The sequence below is a fragment of the Camelina sativa genome, chromosome 11 (genome assembly GCF_030686135.1).
Source record: "Camelina sativa cultivar CO46 ecotype springtype chromosome 11, ASM3068613v1".
Classification (NCBI taxonomy): Eukaryota; Viridiplantae; Streptophyta; class Magnoliopsida; order Brassicales; family Brassicaceae; genus Camelina; species Camelina sativa.
Window position 1 is genome coordinate 29,859,933 of NC_141890.1, and position 21,514 is coordinate 29,881,446.

Sequence of the window (21,514 nt, forward strand, 5' to 3'; positions counted from 1 at the left end):
CAAAGTAACCAAACCAATTCATTCTGCAGTTTATTGAACATTGTGAAAATGATGAAACCCACAAACAAATCTGTAATATTCACATAACAAGAAAAAAAACAATCAAAAAAATGAACAAACCCAAAACTAAAAGCCTTTGTAGAGGAGACTGATTGTGTGTTTTTCTTGTTTCTTCTCTCATTTAGGTGATGAAGGCTTTGTTGTGTGAGAAGATTTGCCAGTGAGTACCTTCTTAACCTTGGAAATTGAATGTTTTACCTTTGAACCAACACCAGAGAGAATGCCTTGTGATTTCTTATGAGTCTTGATAATGCTTACTGTATCTTTAGCTTCAACCATCACTATAGAATCTGGACTTGTTTTATCATCTTTTTCATGTTCATGATCTCCATTGTCATTCTCATCTTCTTCTACTGTTTTAGGCTCTTCTTCGATATGAGGTTCTGTTGTTACATCCTCAGTCTTATTTGTTCCTTTCACTTTTTGGATGAGGTCTGATAGCGATTTCCTTGCCGGTTCTTTCAGTGTCGGTTCAGATTCTTTTACTGCTGAGAACAAATCTTTGGTTCTCTCGGATTCTCCATCTTTTTGCTGAACTTCTTCTGCAATCTTTTGATTCTCCAGCTTTGGAACTTCATCAGCTATTTCCCTTTCCTGTTGGTTTGGAACTTCATTATTTTGCTGCAAAAATGAAAATAAGATTTTGTTTGTAGGACTAACTTGTGACTTTGAAATAATTTGTTTCCATTGCTGCTTATGCAAAAAGCAAGATGGTGATACAAACGTAGCTTTTACCTCTGCGTTGTCTTGTGTTTTGCTTGCAGAAGACAAGCTTTCGATATCCTGAATCTCGGGTTGTGTTTTTTCTATTGCATCATCGGTTTTCTTCACATTTTCGAAACTTTCTTGATTTGTTTCCTTCTGCCAAAAGCATGGTTTCTTTGATTGAGATATTGAAATGATTGTGAAAACAAAAACAAAAAGAGCTACTGAATAATGTTCTGTTTCATACCTCTTCTTTTCTGATATCTTCTTTGATGGTATCTGTTTGCTTACTCTCCTCTTGATAGATTTCTTTTGTAGCTTGATGATCAATATTTTCAGAAGTTTTGTTCTTCTGCATTGCCACAATCACATTAAAAACTTCGTTAAGCAACCCAAGATAATTCGCAGAACCATGCATAGTACCTAAGTTCACTAAAATACTTATGTTTCTTTCATTTACATATTACCTCTTCTACGGAAACTCCATGTTTGATTGCATCTTCCAGCTCTGTCTTAACATGTTCAACCTCCCTCTTCTCCTCGATCAAGCCAGTTTCTTCCTTTGGCACCACAACTGAATCATGGCTATCAGCTCTTGTTTCCTCATCATGAACTTCCGGTTTAACGTGTGTACCAATATCTTCCTGGACATGTGTGGGAACTTTCGACGTCAGCTCTTGTTCTGATATCTCTTTCTCTATTGCAGGAGCTTCAGAATCCTTGGGCTGATCTTGCACTTGCAAGTTTTCGTTTGATATCAAAGCATTACCATTTTCTTCATTTTTCTCATCTTGTGCTTTCTTGACTCCAAATGAAGCTTCTTCAACTTTCTCTTCTAGTGGCAGATTGTGAGATTGAGGAGACTCAATGAGTTCACTTGGTTTCTGTACTGGAAGATCCCAGTCAGCTTCAGGGTTATTGTGATCTTTGAGATCATCTAGTGTTGTTGAGGACGGAACCTGAAGTTGCTCACTTAGTACTTCTTTTGTGAGATATTTATCAGCACTAACCTCTTCTCTTTGCACCTTTGGTGCTTCTTCTGTTGACAAATCCCTATTATCGTTTCTCTTTGTATCATCTGATATTGCTTGAGTTCTAACAGGTTCTTGATTTGATTCAGGCTCAGCTTCACTAGCTTTCGTTATGACTCCCACTAGATCTGTAATTTGCTTCTCTGATTTGACTACCTCGTTGATCTCTTCTGCATTCTCCAGGACACTGTGAGGTACTTCCTCTTTTTCTACATCCCGCGAAACAAATTCATTACCAACGCAAAGCTCACTCGCATCTTCTTTATCCTTATTCACTTCTGATGAAACAATTTCTTGTTCCTCGTCATCCTTCTTTTCATCTTTAATATCCACAACTTGATCTTCTTCTTTAACAGTTTCATGAGTCTCGTCCTTCTGCTCTTCTTGTAGACTTATCTTCTCTGATTTTGAGGCCTTGATATCTTGTTGTGGCTCGCATTCTTCTTGCTTTTCAGAAAAAATCACATCCTCTAGCTCCTCAGAAGGCAACACAGAAGATGGAATCAGAATTTTCTCACCAGGTAACACTTCTGTAATTGACTGATCAGCTGGAATCTCCCTAGTTCCTTCTTGTAATTTCTCTTCGTCGTTGACTTCAAAGTCTCTGCTGATTCCATCTTTTACTTTTACCTCTTCTTGATGTTCCTCTTGCAAATTGATTTCTTCTATTGGAAGAGATTTCCCTGGAAGACAGTTTTCTTCCTGGATTTTTTCAGTTTCTCCATTTTCATCCTGTTGTAACTTGTTTGCTTCTATGATCCCTGTAGCAGAATCTTTTTCATTTGATTCAACGCCAGCATCACCTGTCTTTTGGTCTTGATCTGCAGACTCTTTTATCATGTTGTCTCCCTTTGATGCAGAATCATTGATTGTTCTCTCTGTCTCCAATGTATTTTGGAGTTCTGTCAATATTCCAACAACGGGAAGAGTTGAATAAGTCTCATCTCTATTCTCTTCCTCTTCTGTAGGATAATCATTTGTTAACTCCGCCACTTCAACATCCGTTTTCTTTGTACTTGCAGCTTCTACCTTAGTGAGGTTAGTTGAAGTCTCAACCAGATCATCTGATTTTTCTGTTCCTTCTATTTCTGATTCTTCTGGCTTTGTTTCTCCTACCTTCTCCTCGAGTGTGTCACCAGCACAATTACCTTCTTGTGGAGTCACTGGTTCGTCTTCCCCAGAAGCCAACATGGGAACTGGAGCTTCACTGAATGATTCTCTTGGAACAGTTTTGGTGGAGAGAATATCGTCTGCTTGTACCTTCTGTGTTTCCTTTGTTTCTTCTTCAAGAATTTCCTCAACTTTCTTTGGAATCTGGTCATCCTGTTCTGAAGCTAAGGATGGAATCTGATCGACTGCAACTTGTAACTTATGCTCTTCCTTTGTTTCTTCTTCATGAACCTCCTGAACCTGGTTTAAAGCTAAATCAGAGGATGAAGTCTTATTATCTTGTGATGTTTCAAATGGTAGACTCTGATCACCCGTAGCATCTATTGCTTTGTCGGTCTCAGGAATTTCTTGGATCTTCTCTTCTTTTGACTCCTCTAGCTTTGGAACTTCAGGGTTCCCAAACTCTTCTTGTTTGAGGGACATATTTTCTGGTTTCGTCGAGGTACCTAAACTTTCTAAAGCTACTGCTGTCTCTGTTTCATTTATGTCTTCATCTTCTTTCTTTGCCTCTGCAATCAGTGTCTCGTTATCGTTTTTCTCCAAGATTATTGATGAGGTCGGAGTCTCGACATGTTCATCCCGCATTTCATCTTCAGGTTCTTTTGGTTGTGTTTCTCCTACACTCTCTTCTATTTCCACAGAAACAGGTCGTTCATCTTGTGTGTCCTTTGTTTCTCTATCGTCATCTGCACAAGTATCTTCTTGCGGAGTCACTTGACCGTCTTCCTTAGAAGCCAACATGGAAACTAGAGCGTCATCAGATGATTCTCTTGGAATAGTTTCGGTAGGAAGGATTCCGTCAGCCTGTAACTTGTGCTCTTCCTTTGTTTCTTCTTCATGAGTTTCTTCAACATGCTTTGGAGTCTGGTCATTTAGTGCTGAGATTAAATCAGCGGACTGAGTCTGATATGCTTGTAATGTTTCATCCGGAAGATTTCGAGAACCCATAGCTTCTACCTCATAAATATCCTCAACCTGCTTTGGGGTTTGGTCTTCCTGTTCTGACACTAACTCAGAGGATGGAGTATTTTCTGCCTGTGGTGTTTGAATGGGAAGAGTCTGATCACTTGTATCTTCAATTTCTTTGATTGTCTCAGCAATTTCTTGGCTCTTGTCTTCTTTAAACTCCTCTATCTTTGTAGCTTCAGTTTTCTCAAACTCATCTTGTTGGATGCATACATTTTCAGATGTCTTTGAGGTGCCCACTGTTATCTCTGCATCTCTTTTCTCTCCCTCTGCAACCTGAGTTTCATCATCATTTTTCTCTGAGAACATTGGAGAGGTTGAAGAATCGACATGTTCATCTTGTTTATCATCTGCAGTTTCATTTGCTTTTGTCTCTCCTTTTTCTGTTGAAGTAATATTTTCCTGATCTTCCAATGGCAATGTAGCAGTTGGAATCTGAATTTCATCATCAAAAGCTTTGACATCCTCATTCTGATCAACGGATGGAAGACTCAGATGTGCTGTTTCAGCAATTTCAAGACCTTTCTCCCTCATATCTCCTATTGGTTCTGCCTCCTGCACTTCTTTACCGTCTGTCTTCTCGGGAACAGTCACATGTTCTTGCTCCTCTGAAGATGATAGCAATGAACTTGTTTCAACATTCATCTCGTTTGCTACTTGTTCTTCCCCAATCTTTTCGGCTTTAACAACGGTCTCATCTTCTGGACCCTCTGAAGGTAAAGCAGATGAAACTTGTATAACGTCATCAGATTTTTCTTCCACAGGACTCTGCTGGTCATTAGAAACTTCTTCCTCTGTTGGTTCATGCTTGTACATTTGTTCTTTCTGCAACTTTACTTCTTTCTTTTGCTCGTTTTGCAGGCATGATTCTTCTTCCTGGGCTTTTTCTCTAAGCTCCGTACTTTCTGGTACTGAACCTGTCTCTTCTTTTTGCTCCAATCCATTATACCCTTCATCTTGACCTTCTTGATTAAATGTTACTTCTTCTATTGGTTTATCTTCGATCTTCTCATCTACGGCTTTGCTTGTTTCCTCAGATAGTTCAGAAGGAGTCTCAAGAGATGGTTTATGCACCTTCTCAACTGATTCTACATCCACAAGAGTTTGGTTGTGTGTGCTCTCATTTAATCCAGCACCTTCAACAGCAGATGGAATTTCCTCAAATTTATCCACGCTTTCGGTCTTCGAGACTAGAGATGTAACAGGTTCATTTTCTTGGTACTTCTCTGATTCTCCGGATCGTACATTAGGCAGATTCACATCCTTCTCCTCACTGCTTTCGTCTTGAATAGTATCCTTAGATTTTATCTCAAAAGATTCTTCTCTTCCCTGGCTTTCATTTTTGATCTCTGAGGTATAAGGTTCAGTATGTTCTTCTGCTTGATCGGAAGATTTCACCTATTGATGGAAAGAATCAATCTCTTAAGGACTGCAGACAACCCAAAGCTGGGCACATGTGAAAACTTTCATAGGTAGAACCAACATAGTCAAAAACTTAAATTGGATTTATACTGATAAGTAATTTTGGTTCTAACTCGTTATTTACTTTAAAATTGCAGGCTTGTCACTGTGTCTTAGTTCTAACCTAATTATCAACATCAAACACACACAACAAACATCACAAGTTAAAATCTATATATATGAAGATCATATCTTTACCTCATCAGAAAAAATGACAGACTTAACTGTCTCTGCTTCCTTTTGTTCTTTACCCACTTTCAGGTCCAGACTCGTTTCTGTGTCTTCCTTTGTCTCTTGGCCTTCTTCTGCTCCACCCATTTCACTATGCACTGCCTCTGTTTCACTATTATTGGTCTCCAAAGTATTTAAGATCGCAGCTTCTTGGACTGTTGAAGTATCTATAGCCTCAACTTCAAGGGTCTCACATTGTGGTATGTCTCTCTCCAACACATGTTGATGTTGTTCTGTATCCTTTGAGCTTTGATATACCTCTTCCTTGAGTTCTAGTGAGTGTTTCGATTCATCTTCCTCTCCTTGTATTGTCTGTATTTCGATTACCCTAGGACTTTCTTGTACCTGCATAGAAATAATGTTAAGACTTAAGATTTAGTAGTGTTAATAAAGTTGGTTAGAATAATTTTTTGCTCAAATCTAGTTTTTCGATTTTAAGACCTCTTCTGCCTTTTGGGTTATGTCCTGGTCCTTTTCTCTATCTCCAGTCACTTCTCTTGAGAGTTTCTCCGCATCGTCTGAGTTTTTGATTGCTTCCAGTGATTCTGCATTCTCACCCTGATGATCATCTCCTTCCAAGGTTTCAGATTCATGCGATGTAGCTTCCTCATTATTGACGATCTTAATGTCTTCTACAACTGTCTTTGCAGTCTCTAATTCCTTTTTCTCCGTCACATCCAACATCGGTTCTGCATCTGTCTTTGTCTCTGCCTCTTCCTCTTCTTTTTCCACTTCAAGAAGAACTCTTCTGGTAGTTTCAACATCATGTAATGATTCACCATTTTTTGCAGTTTCTTCTTCTGTAGCTTCTGGGCTATGCAAAGCATATGTTTCATTCATAATGTTCTCACTGTTACTTGAGATTTCCTTTTCTTGTTCATCTCTGGACCATGCCTCTTCGACTTGTTTCTCCGGCTGATTCTGATCCCTAGAGAATTTTTCAGTCAAAGAAGGTTCCATATCTATTGTCTGCTCCTCTATAGCCTTAGAAACCATCGGTACTTCCTCCACTTTTTCGTCTTCCATCTTCTCAGAAACAATCCCATGTTCTTGCTCCTCTGAAGAAGATGGCAATAAATTATGAGATTGAACTGTTTCACCAGTCTCAAGACTTTTCTGGATATTGCCTACTGCTGCTGGTTCTTCAACAACGGTCTCACCTTCCAGTTCCTTTGGAAGTGATGCAGATGAAACTTCTGTAACTTCTTCATTTGTTAGTTCATGTGCCTCTAACTTTGTTTCCTTTTTTTCTTCATTTGTTTGGGATGATTCTTCTTGCAGAGGAGTCAAATCAATCACATTACTTTCGTCCTGGGATGATTTTTCTGCAGTCTCAATGCTCTCTGGTACTGAAACTGTCTCCTTTTTTGTTTCTAATCCATATGAACCTTCCTCTTGATCTTCTTGATGCATTGTTACTTTTTCTTCTTCTGGTTCTTCATCAATTTTTGCATCTACGGTTTTGCTTGTTTCTTCTGATACTTGAGGAGAATCAAGTGATGGCTTCTGCATCTGCTCAACTGGTTCCACATCCGGAAGAGAAACCTGCTTTGCAACTGCGCTTTCCTCTGTTTCATCAGTGCTGTTTCGATCAATTTGCGCTGCCTCTACCCCGTTAGAGTCTAGGCCTCTCTGTTCCTCCATAATTTGAATTACATCAACCTGATCTAACTTTATCTTCTCATCGTTTTGCTCCTCTTTACCTACATTTAACGCAAGATCTGATGGACTTTCTTCAAATTTCTCATGTCTTTCTGTATTGGCGACTATAGTTGTCTCAGGTTCGTTTTCTTGATACTTCTCTGATTCTGTAGATGATACATCAAGAAGATCCTTATGCTTCTCCGCAGTGGTCTCTTTAGATTTGACCTCTACAGATTCTTCTCTTCCATGGCTCTCCTCTTTGATCTCCGAGATACAAGGGTCAGTATGTTCACCAAATTCTTCTTCTTGAATAGTAGAAGAACTTACCTGTTGATACCATTATTATGGAAAAAATCAAAACAGAACCTTGTAAAGTAAAACTTGATATAGCTCTATAGTGACAAAAGTAATTTTCTAATCTCATCATCAATATCACAGTCTCAAATAACAAACAAACGAGATAATGAGTATCTATGCAGATCATATCCTTACCTCATTAGACGAAATGACGGCCTTGACTGTCTCTGTTTCCTCTTTTTCTTTATCCTCTTTCAGGTCCAGACTCGGTTTTGTTTCTTCTTTTGTCTCTACAGCCTCAACTCCAGACGTCTCACACTGTGGTAAGTCTCTCCCCAACACATGTTCATGTTCCTCTGTATCATTTGAGCTATGATCTACCTCTTTCTTAGTGTCTAGTAAGGCTTTTGATTCATTGTCCTCTCCTTGTATTTTCGACGTTCCAACTAAACTAGGATTAACTTGAATCTGCAGTGAATGATAAATAGTGTTAAACTGTTAATAAAGTTTCCTGAAAAAATGATTTTCCAAAATTTGATCTTTAGCTTTGAGTAATTAAGACAAACCTCTTCTGTGTTTTGGGTTATTTCTTCTGAGCTTTTTATCGGGTCTACTGGTTCTGCATTCTCCTTCAAGCTTTTAGTATCATGAACTGTAGTGTCTTCATTATTTACAATCTCAGGGTCATCTGTAACTGTCTTTACAGTCGCTGTTTCCACTTCCTCTATCACATTCAGGCTCGGTTCTTCGGCAGTTTTCATCTCTTCCTTGTCTTCTTCTTTTTCTGCTTCAGGAAGAACTCTTTTTGTAGTTTCAGTTTCATGTAATGATTCACCATCTGTTGCAGTTTCTTTTTCTGGAACTGTCTCCTTAAATTTGACCTCATGGTCTAATGAAGCTTTTGATTCGATGTCCTCTCCTTGTATTGTTGGTGTTTCGATTACCCTAGGACTTTCTTGCACCTGCAGAGTAAAAGGATCAAATTGTGTTAACAAAGTGGTCTGAATTTACTCAAATCTGATATTTAGCTTTTGAGGAATTAAACAAAACCTCTTCTGTGTTTTGGATTATGTCCTCTTCTTTTCCTTTGTCTACAGTCACTTCACGTGAGATTTTCTCTGCATCATCTGAGATTTTGATTGATTCCACTGGTTCTGCAATTTCCTTCAAGCTTACAGGTTCAAGAACTGCAGTTTCTTCTTTATAAACAATCTCAGGGTCTTCTATAACTGTCTTTACAATCTCTGTTTCCACTTTCTCCATCGCATCCAGCCTCGGTTCTTCATCTATTTTCGTCTCTTCTTCTTTTTCCAGTTCAGGAATAACTCTTTGTGTAGTTTCAATCACTGATGCACCATCTGTTGCGGTTTCTTTTTCTGGAACTGTTTCATTGACAATGTTTTCACCATTCCTCGAGATTTCTTCTACTGAGACCGTTGCATTGTGCTCAGCCTCTCTTCCATTTACAGCGGTCTCCAAAGCTCTTGAATCCTTTTCTTCTTTTACTTCATCAGTCTTTATAGGTATCTCTTCACTGGCCTGCAATAGAGTACTGTTTCTTAGTACTGCTGATAGAGCATGGAAAGATCATAAGCAACTTAAAACAAAAAAAACGTATCGAGTTCTAGCTCTACTCTATGTTGTTTTCATCGTGTTTTACAAGTGCAGTATCAATCAATACCTTAGAGATACTACCAGTTTCATCCTCTTGTTCTGGTAAGTCTTTTGTTTCTGTATGATCTTCTTCTATTACCGGTTTTTCGACACTTACCTGCGTAAAACAGAGAATTTTTATTAAATTATACACCCTATCTCAGTAAATTTTAAGCATCTCTCATGTTTTAAGCTTCAAGGAACTTAAAATCTACCTCTTCTGGTTTTCCGGTTTCTTTCTCCTTCTCTAAAGTCACATCACTTAAAATTGTCTTGGCATCTTCTATGTCTTTGTTCAAACTTTCAGGTTTATGAACAAAGATAGAGCCTTGTTCATCCTTTTCTGTCTCACTAGCTTTCTCACTAACGATCTTACTGTCTTCTACAGAAATAGCTTTCTACAGTATTGAGTATAAATTCTGGAAAACTTGGAAAGAAACAAAAAAAAAGTCTGGCAGTTTCTTGCTTACCTGAACCATTTACGATATCTGCAACATCTGTCTCTCCTAAAATAATACCGTTTCTGCAATCGCCACTGCTGATCTCATCATCAAGAACAGTACTCAGGTTTACCTTATGTACTTCCATGGATGAGTTGTCAAGTATCACTCCTGCAGGAGCTTCTCCAACATTTTTCTGTGTATAAAAAACATGTTAGTAATCTCAAAATGTTTCATTTCGTAGATCTGGTGCAGAGCCTTGACCCGAAAACTAACAAAATAAATATGATCCTTACATATTAAAAACTGCAGACTCGTCTCAAGTCACAGAATTCTATAGATATCATCACACATACGGTCCAAAGTTATTTGGATTGAAACTTATCTTACTCAGATGCAAGTCTCAGACTTACACGTCACTGAAAGATCTTGAATAAAACAAAAAGAGTTCCTAAAATACAGAATCTGTAACTAGAGAGTAAAACAGATTACCGATTCATGAAATCTAGTTTTGAAAACCTCTATCATAACTTTAAAATATTGTAATCACAAGACTGCAAAAGTAAAAAAGAAAAGAAAAAAAGGTAGGAAAAAAAAACATACTTTTTCATTTAAATTAAATTAAGCAATCTAGTCTACCTGCAAAATCAAAAATTCTGAAAGAGGGATAGGGGTATACATAGATAGACACATGTAACTTATGTATCTATGTAGCATAATCATCTTCATACCTTTGTAGAGACTGGTTCTTGGATGTTGACAACTCCAGTTTCCATCTTTCATGCAGGGAAGCAATTATTTGGAGGTTTAGGGTTTGAATAGTTGTTTTCTCTGCAAGAAACCTACTGAGCGTACTAGTTCTGAATCACCCAGATCATTAGAGACATATAAAACCATATATATGTGATATATGATCACTTGACATATAAAAAAGATTTGAAGTCATTGAGAAGACAGGTAGATGATGTATAGTGACAAAACTTAGCACATTTGTTCAAATGGGTTGGCTGAGTTGGCTTTTAGATTAATCTTTTGTGGGCCTTTTGAATTGATCATTCCACATGCAACTGGTAGGATCCTCATTTCCAGCTTTATTATTCTCTTAAAGGTAATCACCAAAATAGAACAAAATCATTAATAGTTTTCGAATTATTTTTTATCATAGTTTTTTTTGTCAACTATTTTTATCATAGTTAACTTACATTGTGAATTTTAGAACAAAAATACAAAATAAAAATAAATCAAAAAAAAAAGAAAAAAAAAGAAGAGATATTAATGTGTTTTAAGTTTGAATCAAATACAAATAATGAAACCTACTATCCGTTGAGTACAAATATTCTGATTTCTTTCTGTATATACCCTGTTGTATAATTCTAATGTTAAAGGTACTAAGATATTAGTAAAAAAATTGTTTCCTCAACAGTTAAAAAAAATAGTTTAAAATGTATATTTTGTCTTGTGATTAGTCTAAACGCAATCAATTCAAAATTAGAAGTTTGAGGGATAAAGTATTTGGGATGTGATTGAGCCGTCTGCTCTTTCTTTCTTTTTTTCACCATCAACTTTTGCATAAATATATTCTCTATGGTAATAACAAAAATTCAGATTAGGGGTTATGATCATGTTTTGTTTTGTAAAAGAAAATATAAATTAGCAATAAATATAAATTTTAAATCACATCATCATCATTGATCACAACGTTAGTGGAATTTTCTGCAAATGTTAATAAGACATCGTCCATTTCAATTTCAAAAAAAAAGCTGGCCGCCATTACGAGGACCGACCCATCATCCCCAACTTGTATAATACTATATGCTTTCTCTATTTTAATATATATGTATATATATATATATATATTCACTAATCACCACTATATATTATTCATCAATTCTTTTAAGACCAATACAAAAATTTAACATGTAGCTAATACTAAAAATTATAATTTGCCGACAAACCAAAAAAAAACTGATTATTATGCTACTAAAGGGCCGTCAAAAAAAGATTGTGCTATTAATACTGGTTATGTTATTAAGGGAGTTTGAAAACTAGGACAACCGATATCACTATTTAAAACCGGTTATGTTGTTAAGAAATATTGAAATCTACAACAAAGAACAAATGATATAGCCGATGGTGATTGGGATAGATACTTCATAATGTCTGCCTTTTTTTTTGTAAGTTTTTTTAAAATTCTTTATTTTGATTTATAAACAATGATTCTGAAATTGAATTGGTTGATTTACTATCTCACGGTTTCTTTTGATATAACCAGCTAATTCCAAATTTATAATAATTCATATTTTTAAAATTTATTAAATAAAATAGATAGTTATTTTAAGTCTTTAAAAACTGAAATTTTAAAGCAAAAAAATACAAATTTAACGTCTGTTTAGAAGAATTATAAAGTATAACTAATTATATTAAAATTAATTTGATTTTGGATGTTAATGAAAGTGTTTGTAATTATCACAAAGGACAAAAATAGTTTTCTAAAGTTCCAAAAGAAGTGAAAGTAATAACTATGTACCATATATATACAAACTAGATAAAGACCCGCCCAATGTGTGGATTTAAAGTTTTGTAGATAAAATAAAATTTAATAAAAATCTATTAAAATTTATTGTACATTATTTATAACAAATGTTTTTGTTATAATATACTGATTTATATCTATATACAAATATTTTATGTATATTACCACTAAAAGTATATTTTTTACACATAGGTATATTGTATATTACAAAATATATTATTTACCACCATCTAGAAAATGTCTATATGAACAAATTAAGCCAGCTATTATATGTCTTTTTACTTTCACTTTTGCATAATTTCTTTAATCACTAAAATTGTTGACTCAAAAAAAAAATTTGAACAAAAAATAAATTACATCACAATAGTGTATGACTAACTATAGAGAGAATCTCGGTTCTGCCCTCCTCCCTTGTGGAGAGAACCTTGCGTCCAACCTCCTCTACCATAGAGAGAACCTTCCCTCCACCTTCCTCCCTTGGGGAGATAACCTTGCATCAAACCTCCTTCATCATAGAGAGAATCTTGGCTCTGACCTCCTCCTTTGTGGAGAGAACATGTTCACGTCTTTTAGCTATTTCGAAGTGGCTTGTTCCAACAACCAATGAATTTAAAGACCATTTTCCAACGTCATAAAATCTTTAGATAGTAACTAATATTAAATTTCTCAATGTATTCATGGAAGTTTCTTTGACACACCATGATGTAGCCTCTGTCTTCAAGCTTCTATGGATCTATCATCAACAATTTATGTTTTTCCACTCTATCTATGTTTGTTGTAGGCTTGTGTTTGATTAGCCTATTTTATCCAATCATTAGGTTGATGACCTTCTCTTCTTATCTCATTTTGAGATTGAACGAATGGTAACAATTATGTTTGCACAAAAAAAGGTCTATGACCAACCAATCAAGGTTGAGAAGTTAGAAGAAAATTAATTTGACATAATTAATGAAATAACAGAAAATTATAAGCACGGTAATATATGAATCTCAAATAATTAATTAATAAAAATATAAATTAAATAAAACAATTTAAAACTACTACAATAAATTTTAAAATACAGTAGTAGAAAAAGAAGATGCATATATTAATCTTCATTTTTTTGGGTCAACATATTATTCTTACTTATTCCAAACTGAAAAAGTAGAAAGTAGGAGTATATTTTGGTTTCAAAAAATAAGGAAAATTTTTCTTCCCATTAAAAAAGTTTGACCAAAAGAACAAAGTTGAAAGTAATATTTTTGAATAAATTATTTTGTTAGATGAATAATATGAGACGATCTATGTTTATATAGAAGTGAATATATATATATATATATATATATAGAATTAATAATTTTCTATATATTTTCCTTAACCCTTTTCTATTTTATGAGAAAATTTATTCTAATCATTGTTTTTTTTTTCAATTTCTTGCTTCTCACTTTCTTGTAAGACGTGCTATCGTTCGAAGATAAGAACATTTTCTGTTTAGTTGATCTAGTGTTATATAATCTTTGTTGTTATCTTGCATTTGTGTATTCATATTTTTTTTTATGCTATTTGTCCTGCAAATTAAAGAAATAATAATAACACCATGAGAAATTTGTTAATCCCAAAAACCTTAGTTATTATGCATAAGAAACTTTGTTAACACTTCAAAGTCAAAGATTGCATAGTATGCATTATGAAATTGAGAAACGAAACAAAATTCAAAGAAACGACGACGAAAACAGGTGGTAATATCTAGGAATTTTTTTATATAGTTGCTTTGTATTTATAATCTTTTTCCTTTTAGGATTAACAAAGTTTTGTTTAATATAATAAGATTACAATTATCTTATTCATTATTTTACCAAGCTTGAAAACTATGATTTCTGATCGTTAAAGTTGACACGTGTCACGATCTAATGAGTTACTAACTTTGATATGTGATTTCTGATCGTTAAAATTGACACATATCACGATCTGATGAGTTACTAATTTGGATATTTAATCGTTAAAACTGACAAATGTCACGATCTGGTAAGTTTTTGACTTTGATTTATGATCATTAAAACTAACACGTGTCACGATCTGGTGAGTTACTAACTTTGAGAACCAACCTTTATATAATAAGATTCTTTGGTATATATAATTATGTAACTATATGTAAATAAATCCAAAAACTAAAAGCATCAAAAAAAAAATGTCTCTCGTCTTTAACTTTTTAACGTTTAATTTTTATTTTGAGAAGGCAATGCTGGTACAAAACTGATACAACCGGTATTGAAAACTGAATCCCCTGATCTTTCTTAGAACTTATAGTTTTGTGCTTGTGATTATTAATTTCTACAAAAGAAAAAAAAAATTTGATGATAAACTAAAAATGGAATATCTGGATCATTGTTGGATTGGTGCAATCAGACAAATTCCGTTCAGTCTAAAGAATTATGATTTAAAGCAATGTTCTGTTTATTTTTGTCATTTTATGATTGTTTGGCTAGTACCCTGTAATTATTATTTTAATAAAAGTAATGACACCACATTTGTATTTTGTATTTTTGGTTTGGCAACATACCTAAATTACTTATATTAGTTGTTAAGTTTAATTTCCTTTTCAACAATTAAACTAATTAAAAAATTTCGGATGGTCCAGCCAAACTAAATCTATATACATATATATTATATATATTATATATATGAAGTTAGCTAATCATCTTATTATTTGAAGTTAGCTACCAATGTTATTATGGATCCGGTTGATAACACAAAATTCTATAAAAATATTTAGTCATAAACTTGAGTGGTAAACTGTTACGATAAGAATATAAAATTGTACAGAAAAACTGATAATAACATTTTCAATATTATTTGATGATTGGTAGTCGTTAAAACGATACATCTTATATTATAGCTATATAAAGATACCAATCAAAACCTATTTCTAGTTATCATAAATATCAATATATTATATAAAGATAAATAAATATATAAATTAATAAATGTCAACCAATCGTTATAATCATTATTCTTTTAATAATCTACATATTTTCAGTTTTTACCCTATATTTAAGATTATTCTTTTAAGAAAAGTACTTATTAATCGTTTTGCACTAAGGAACATTGATTATATGGTGAGGTTTATATTCTCGATTGTAATTAATTATCTATATGTGGTTGTTAATTCTTAATTATTTGTGCAGAGATTAAATTCCAATTTGGTAATGTTTCGTTATCATCTACGAAGCTTTAAATAATCATATTACATAAGTATAACAAGTATAGTAAAAACTGAATGAAAATAAAATAAATTATTTATTAATGTTTATGTGTATGTTCATATACTTGGGGAAAAAAATGTATAGGCTGTGTTTTGGTCGAGCTAGTTAAATTTTATGTTTAACTTTTATCTATGTTAACACATACATAATAAATTTGGTTTTAACTATGTTAACAAAACTCTTAGATATATTTGATATACTTTATCTATAAGATATAATAAAGTATAAATACACAAAATATATAATATAAATCACATTTGGTATCAAAAAAACTAAAGACACAAAATGTATAATGTAAAATGCAAAATATATCACATAACACAAAAAATTGAGGTACCCACAAGTTTACCCACAAGACTTAAAATCCGTTCGAATTTTTTGAATTTGGATCTTTTTCGCGTTTGGGTGAAGCTGGGATTTTTTACCCACCACAACATGCCTATGTTCAATATTTATTAATTATATCCTTTCAGGTTTTCCTCATCTTCTTCTTTACCACATGTTTAGGGTTTTCTCTTGGACTATCATTTTGTTTAGATTTTATGTAAAATATTAGAACTAAAATTATTGTTGAATCCGTATTATCTGCATCAATGTGGGTCTTACTCTGTTCTGTGGTGTATATAAGTCGTATCCGTATTATAAAAGTAACCTATATGTTATGACTTGTGACTAAAAACTGAATTATAATGTATGCAAATTGATAAAAAGGAGGCTCCAATCAAACCGACCAAACCGAAAATTATTGCCCTTACGTCGCCGTCCCAAACTAGATTATCGAAGATAATTCCAACTTTGCTTTTGCCTCCCAATATTAAATTTAAGGTAATGATAACAATTGGGATCGATCATAAAAGCAAGTTAATATACAATGGAATATGCTAGATTTGGTGTGTGATGTATCTATCTTATCGTGTAAACTGATTGCGTGGACGATTGGATCACTTATTTAGCCTAATAATTTTTCTAAAAGAGAAAGATCCGTATTGGTTCAGATAGGATCAAAACTACGAAGTTAGAAGCTCACCAAAGTTGTTAACGGCATAGAAAACATGATCAACGGAAGAAAACATACCGAACGGTCCGAGCCAGACTTTCTTTTCATTTCTAAAATCTTTCGCATATAAATAAAAAACTTTTTTATTTATTAAAAAGTTATATTTTACATTGAAAGTTATGATTTATGTAAATAAAAAATTGATTTGAAGTACATTTCATATTAAACACGTGATAGTTATATAAACAAAAGCCCCAAGATTGTTACAGAGTGACACCGTAAGATCACACTCTCGGAAACGTTAAAAATGTGGTGCATGTAAAAAAGTTTGTCATGTAGAAAACTGTGTGAACTGTGAAGTTACAATAAAAGGGGTCAAAACGTTTTAAAGCGATATGAAGATTAATCCATAGGGATAAGAGTGAAAGTGAAACACTCAGCTAACACACTTGTGAAATTGTGGTGCATGCAAGACAACTAAAAAAAAACAATTTGGTATGATGCTTTTGTAAACACTTTTAGAATAATTCTTTAAAGTATAGTAATTAACAACCGAATTGAGTACAATATTAGATGAGAGATTCAGTTTTGTAAATCTTAAAATGAGAATCCTCATATATCAAAATAACTGAATTGAGTTTATTAGATGAGAGATGTTTGAAAAATGGGGAGTTATGTAGTATGTTGTTTCTAAACTTAAGTTTTCGATTGATTTTTTTTATGCTTGTGAATTGATTGAACCTTTGTGTTAGAGGGTAATCTGAACACTTCCGATAAGTATTAGTATTGAAAAGGATCCCAACTTTTTTTTTTTTTTTTTTTGAAAATGTGAAATTGTCTAATAAAATAGATAAGGGTCGGCTCTTTTGTTGGTCCCTCCTACATAATCGACGTTACTTTCAATTTCAGTTTCAGTTAAAAATATTTCAAATTGTTCTTCATTTTTACACTGATTTAATAACGTTTCGAATGTGAGTAAATCTAATGAATATGTGATAGTGTGTGTCAGCCCTAGCTAGAACCGACCTTCAACTTGTCTCTGTCACCATTCATATCTCTCAAGGGTCCATTCATCCTAATAATTGAATATTAATCACTTTTTTTTTACATAAAGAAATAAATAATATATCAAATTTATTTTTTAAAAATAGCAACTTGCAAACCTTACTAAAAGATAGTTTTGATTACATCATTAGTTTGTCTAAAAAATAAATTTGGATGCATCTTTATCTATAGACCATCTCTTCATCAAATAAGAAAATATTACATCATTTTTGACATTTTGTATCATAAAAAAAAAAAGGACTATGACGTCTTATATTATATCTCTTTAATTTGTATCCCACATATGAGAAATAACTGTAGTTTACGATTTCGAGGACTCTAATCATCATGTTCAACATGATGATAATCGCCGACTATGTTTTCAAAACTTGTGAAATACTGGATTGTATAGCATATAGTTTTAATAATGTTGATGAAATAAGCCGTGTGGATAAAAATTCGAGACCTCTTACTATCTCACTTATAGGCTGCCCCATTTTGAAACCTCACTTCCCGCAGGGGATGTTGAAATATCAAATCAAGTGTCATTCTACAAACTGTTCTCATTCGCCACAAAACCAACATCGTTTTGATGACCACCGAGAGATTTCTGTTCTCTCTTTTTCTTCAAGAACAAGCATCAATTATTTATTCTTCTTTCTATGCAATAACCCTATTTAGAAAACAATACTTCGCTCTCATTCTTATTGATTTGGTGTAAATTTAAAAAAAAATTCTATAAATTAAAAAAAGTTGTAAGAGTTTCTTTCTCCTGGAAAATATAATTAGAAAGAAAAACAAAAATAAATTGACGGTGTCAATCATTCTTTAACAAGATGATGATGCCTCGTGCCCTTATAGGAAGATTAGGAACTATCGCCGTCATGGCTAACCGCGTTACTCAGCCGTTGATGGCACTAATTATTAGCCGGGTCATCAACACTTCTTGACGTCACCCACCCGATCATATGATCGAAAAAGAGTGTACAATAACCATAACTGTGAGCCTGTGACTTAAACTGATCATACCGCACCACCAATATGGATTTTAAAATTGTGAAACTAATTAGCCACGACGGCAAATTAAAAAGCGTATGAATTATAGTTAACCCGAATCGATTTTCATCTGAACCGAAATTAATCCGACTTTATCCTAAACCGAGATAAAACAATTAAAAAATAACCCAAAATCGATTGTTCTCCTCTTCTTCCGTTTCACAAAATCTCGCGGGAAAATAGAATACCAATAAAAAAGCGGGAAAAAGAGCCGTTGTGAAACTCTCAAACTATCGCGCCAAAAAAAAATAGACGGGTGGTTGAGAGACCCTGCCCGTAAATTTCTCTCGGGCAACTAAATTTTTATTCCTTTTAAATTTCCAAATTCACCCCTTCCCTTTCTTCATCTCCTTTATTTTTTCTTTCTCCTGAGACTCGGCATACACAGAATACTCTGTTTTGACTATTTAATCCTCTCTTTCTCACAATTTTTATTTCCATTTTTTTATCCTTTCACACACCAAAAAAAATTGACCAACGACCACAAGTTTAATCTTTTTCCCACTTTCATTTTATTCTCTCTAACCACAAGTCTCTGTTTTTGTCTCTCTGTCTTTTTTTTTCGGGTTTTACTCTGTTTTTGTGTTATCTTGATTGGTGTTAAGTTGAAGAGAAAGATGGGTTTTTCGAAGAAGTCTCAATTCGACGGAGGTTCAGAATCCGACGGGAAGAAATGGGTTATCGCCGGAATTTCGATTCGGGCGACGTTGAAACCGGTGAAGACGAAACAAATCAGAGTGCCGCCGGAGATAGAAGTCGAAGTTGAAGAAGATTGTTACAAGGAAGAAGAGGAAGAATGTTCGACGACGCCGACGGCTAAAGAAGCGAAGATACCGGAGATACTTAAATGTCCACCGGCGCCGAGGAAACGTCGGCCGGTGTCAAAATGTCGGAGTAACGCAGTTAGAGAGTTCTTTACGCCTCCTTCTGATTTAGAGGCTGTGTTCATACGCCGCCGTTAGTGAACCTTTTTTTAAATAAATATAGTTTTTCTAATCATATATATTTTAAATATAGTTTTTATTAATTAAGACTTAAGAGTTAGATTTTTTGTATTTTTTTTTCTTGTTATAAAAGAATGTTTGTTGTACAAAGATTCTGAAACTACTGATGATTATGCGTAGCTTTTAAATTCGCCTTATTCCATTATGTGTTCATCACATTTTGTTTCCTTAATATTTAGGTTAACACTAATGTGAATGTAGAATATTTACAGTCTCTAAAGTCTAAACCTTAAGATTCAGCCGACGGAGACTAGAGGAAGTGACGTGAGCAAATCTTACCAATTTAGCTCATCCACCAAAATATAATAATATTGTACAAGTAATTTATGAGAAGTCCACACGTCAAGCCTTTGACTCTACACTACGGATATATTACTCGTTTGTACTTTGTAGATATATTTATTTATGTTGTTTCCACACGTAATAATGTTTTATATAGTAGTAAATTATTTCTTACATAGGTTGAATTGAGGTTTCGGTTCTGATTTAATTTTATTTTGAGGTTTATACAATGTAAATATAAGTTACTTTATCCAGTATTCTAGATGTGGGGCAATATAGTTTTTATTAACAAATAATATGGTGGGATCTAATATCATATCTTTAATTTCAAATGAAAAGAGATAAATCATACTATTTTTTTTTCAAAAAGAAGAGATGAATCATTTTATAATGCACACATGTAATCTTTTTCTATGATTTAAAAGGATTCTGAAGAATTTCAATGCATATGACTCTTTTAAGGAGGTCTCTATATGATTCTTCTTTTTTCAGGTTAAAGAGCTTTTTGCGTGCACAATTGCACACTCACTAGTCTCTTTTATTTCATTGACCGCTACTTTGTATTGTAATAAATCAATTTTATAAACGCCAAAAAAAACATTATGATTAGTAAATTACTCATGCTACGCACCAGTAGTAGTTGTTGTAATATACTCAATACCCTCCCTATTGCATATTAAATACATGTGTTGCATGTAAATCACTAATTCTCACTCTATCTCGCTTTGTGTTCTTGTGGATTTGAGTCATGAAAAGGACAAAATAGTGTTCAGAGAATAGCGGTGCGATGTAAGAATCCAATGTGGGACTTAAGGCCTTGTTTGGTTCCTTTAAGAGACAACGACCAAACTCGTGTTTTTTTTCTTCTCTTTTTTTCTTTTCTTTGAAATGCCAAATTACAAGAAGAAATATTTGAATAGAAGGAGACTATGACGATTGACGAGTTTGGATCATTCTTGTGAACGAGTTTATTCCACCGTCATGACTTCAAGAAAATTTATAACGTCAGCCAAAGGTGTGACCAATTCAAAATGAGAATCCCAAGTTTGCGGATTAGGTTTCACAAGTCTGTAATTTTTTTCTTTCTCGTATTACGTAGCAATTGCAAAACAATAGCTTTCAGTGTCACATAACCTATGACATCCAAATCTTTCCATTTCGGGAAACTTTAAAAATTAAATTCTAAGCTAAAGCATCTTTCCAAAATGTGTAGTTTTCACTTCAAAAGCAGGTTTTTATTGTTTACATTGATGTTTTTTTGTTTTGGGAAGAACTTGTTTTTACTTCTATTTGATATAAGTCTGAGTGGTTGTACCTTAATTAAATGGAAGAAAAATAAAGAGAAAAATATTAGTATTTTAGAATATATTTTAAAGACTATATTATTTAATTGTCAAAATGTGTTATGTTATTATTTAATTATCCACCCTTCCATTTAAAAGAAGTCAGACCACACATATCTTGAACAGACAAAGAAAAAACATCTTACATTTGTCAGTTTACTGTCACTAATATGGATATTGGATAAAGCTTAAAGGCTTCAAGCAGCATTTTTTGTTACTTAATTTATCTTGTACCCTCACTTCTATAGTGTTATAGTTATGAAGCTGACATTTATGTTTTCTTTGCTATATAGTATTGTAAATTACCGTAACAAAAATAGTAGCATTTTGTGTTTGCTTTTAGACGCAAAGGCCT

General features: G+C 33.6%; 1 protein-coding gene and 1 pseudogene across 3 annotated transcripts; one reads left to right on the forward strand and one right to left on the reverse strand.

Annotated features, from left to right (window-relative positions):
- Positions 1–5: 5 nt before the first annotated feature.
- LOC104724401 (uncharacterized) lies at positions 6–10,983 on the reverse strand. Of its 2 annotated transcripts, none has more exons than XM_010442883.3 (13): positions 10,390–10,983; positions 9,689–9,854; positions 9,434–9,597; positions 9,247–9,336; positions 8,616–9,104; positions 8,132–8,527; positions 7,761–8,033; positions 6,066–7,595; positions 5,592–5,969; positions 1,233–5,330; positions 1,013–1,117; positions 796–921; positions 6–681 (listed from the first exon to the last, which is right to left on the reverse strand). In XM_010442883.3, exons 1-13 carry the CDS (start codon positions 10,432–10,434, stop codon positions 178–180), a joined length of 8,364 nt encoding a protein of 2,787 aa, XP_010441185.2. In that variant the 5' UTR covers positions 10,435–10,983; the 3' UTR covers positions 6–177. The 2 variants fall into 2 exon arrangements, with proteins under 2 accessions (XP_010441185.2, XP_010441184.2); XM_010442882.3 differs by having other exon boundaries at positions 9,434–9,600.
- A 7,897-nt stretch (positions 10,984–18,880) lies between these two features.
- On the forward strand, positions 18,881–19,671 carry LOC104724404 (cyclin-dependent protein kinase inhibitor SMR6 pseudogene; annotated as a pseudogene). Its single transcript, XR_015571124.1, has one exon. The product of XR_015571124.1 is annotated as a cyclin-dependent protein kinase inhibitor SMR6 pseudogene (transcript).
- Positions 19,672–21,514: the final 1,843 nt, after the last annotated feature.

Coding starts and splice junctions, on each gene's coding strand:
- LOC104724401 (XM_010442882.3), bottom strand. CDS start 10,434: ATGGAAACTGGAGTTGTCAACATCCAAGAACCAGTCTCTACAAAG. Junction 5,970..6,065: donor TAACCCAAAAGGCAGAAGAG/GTCTTAAAATCG, acceptor ATTTCTATGCAG/GTACAAGAAAGTCCTAGGGT. Junction 5,331..5,591: donor CTGTCATTTTTTCTGATGAG/GTAAAGATATGA, acceptor TTCCATCAATAG/GTGAAATCTTCCGATCAAGC.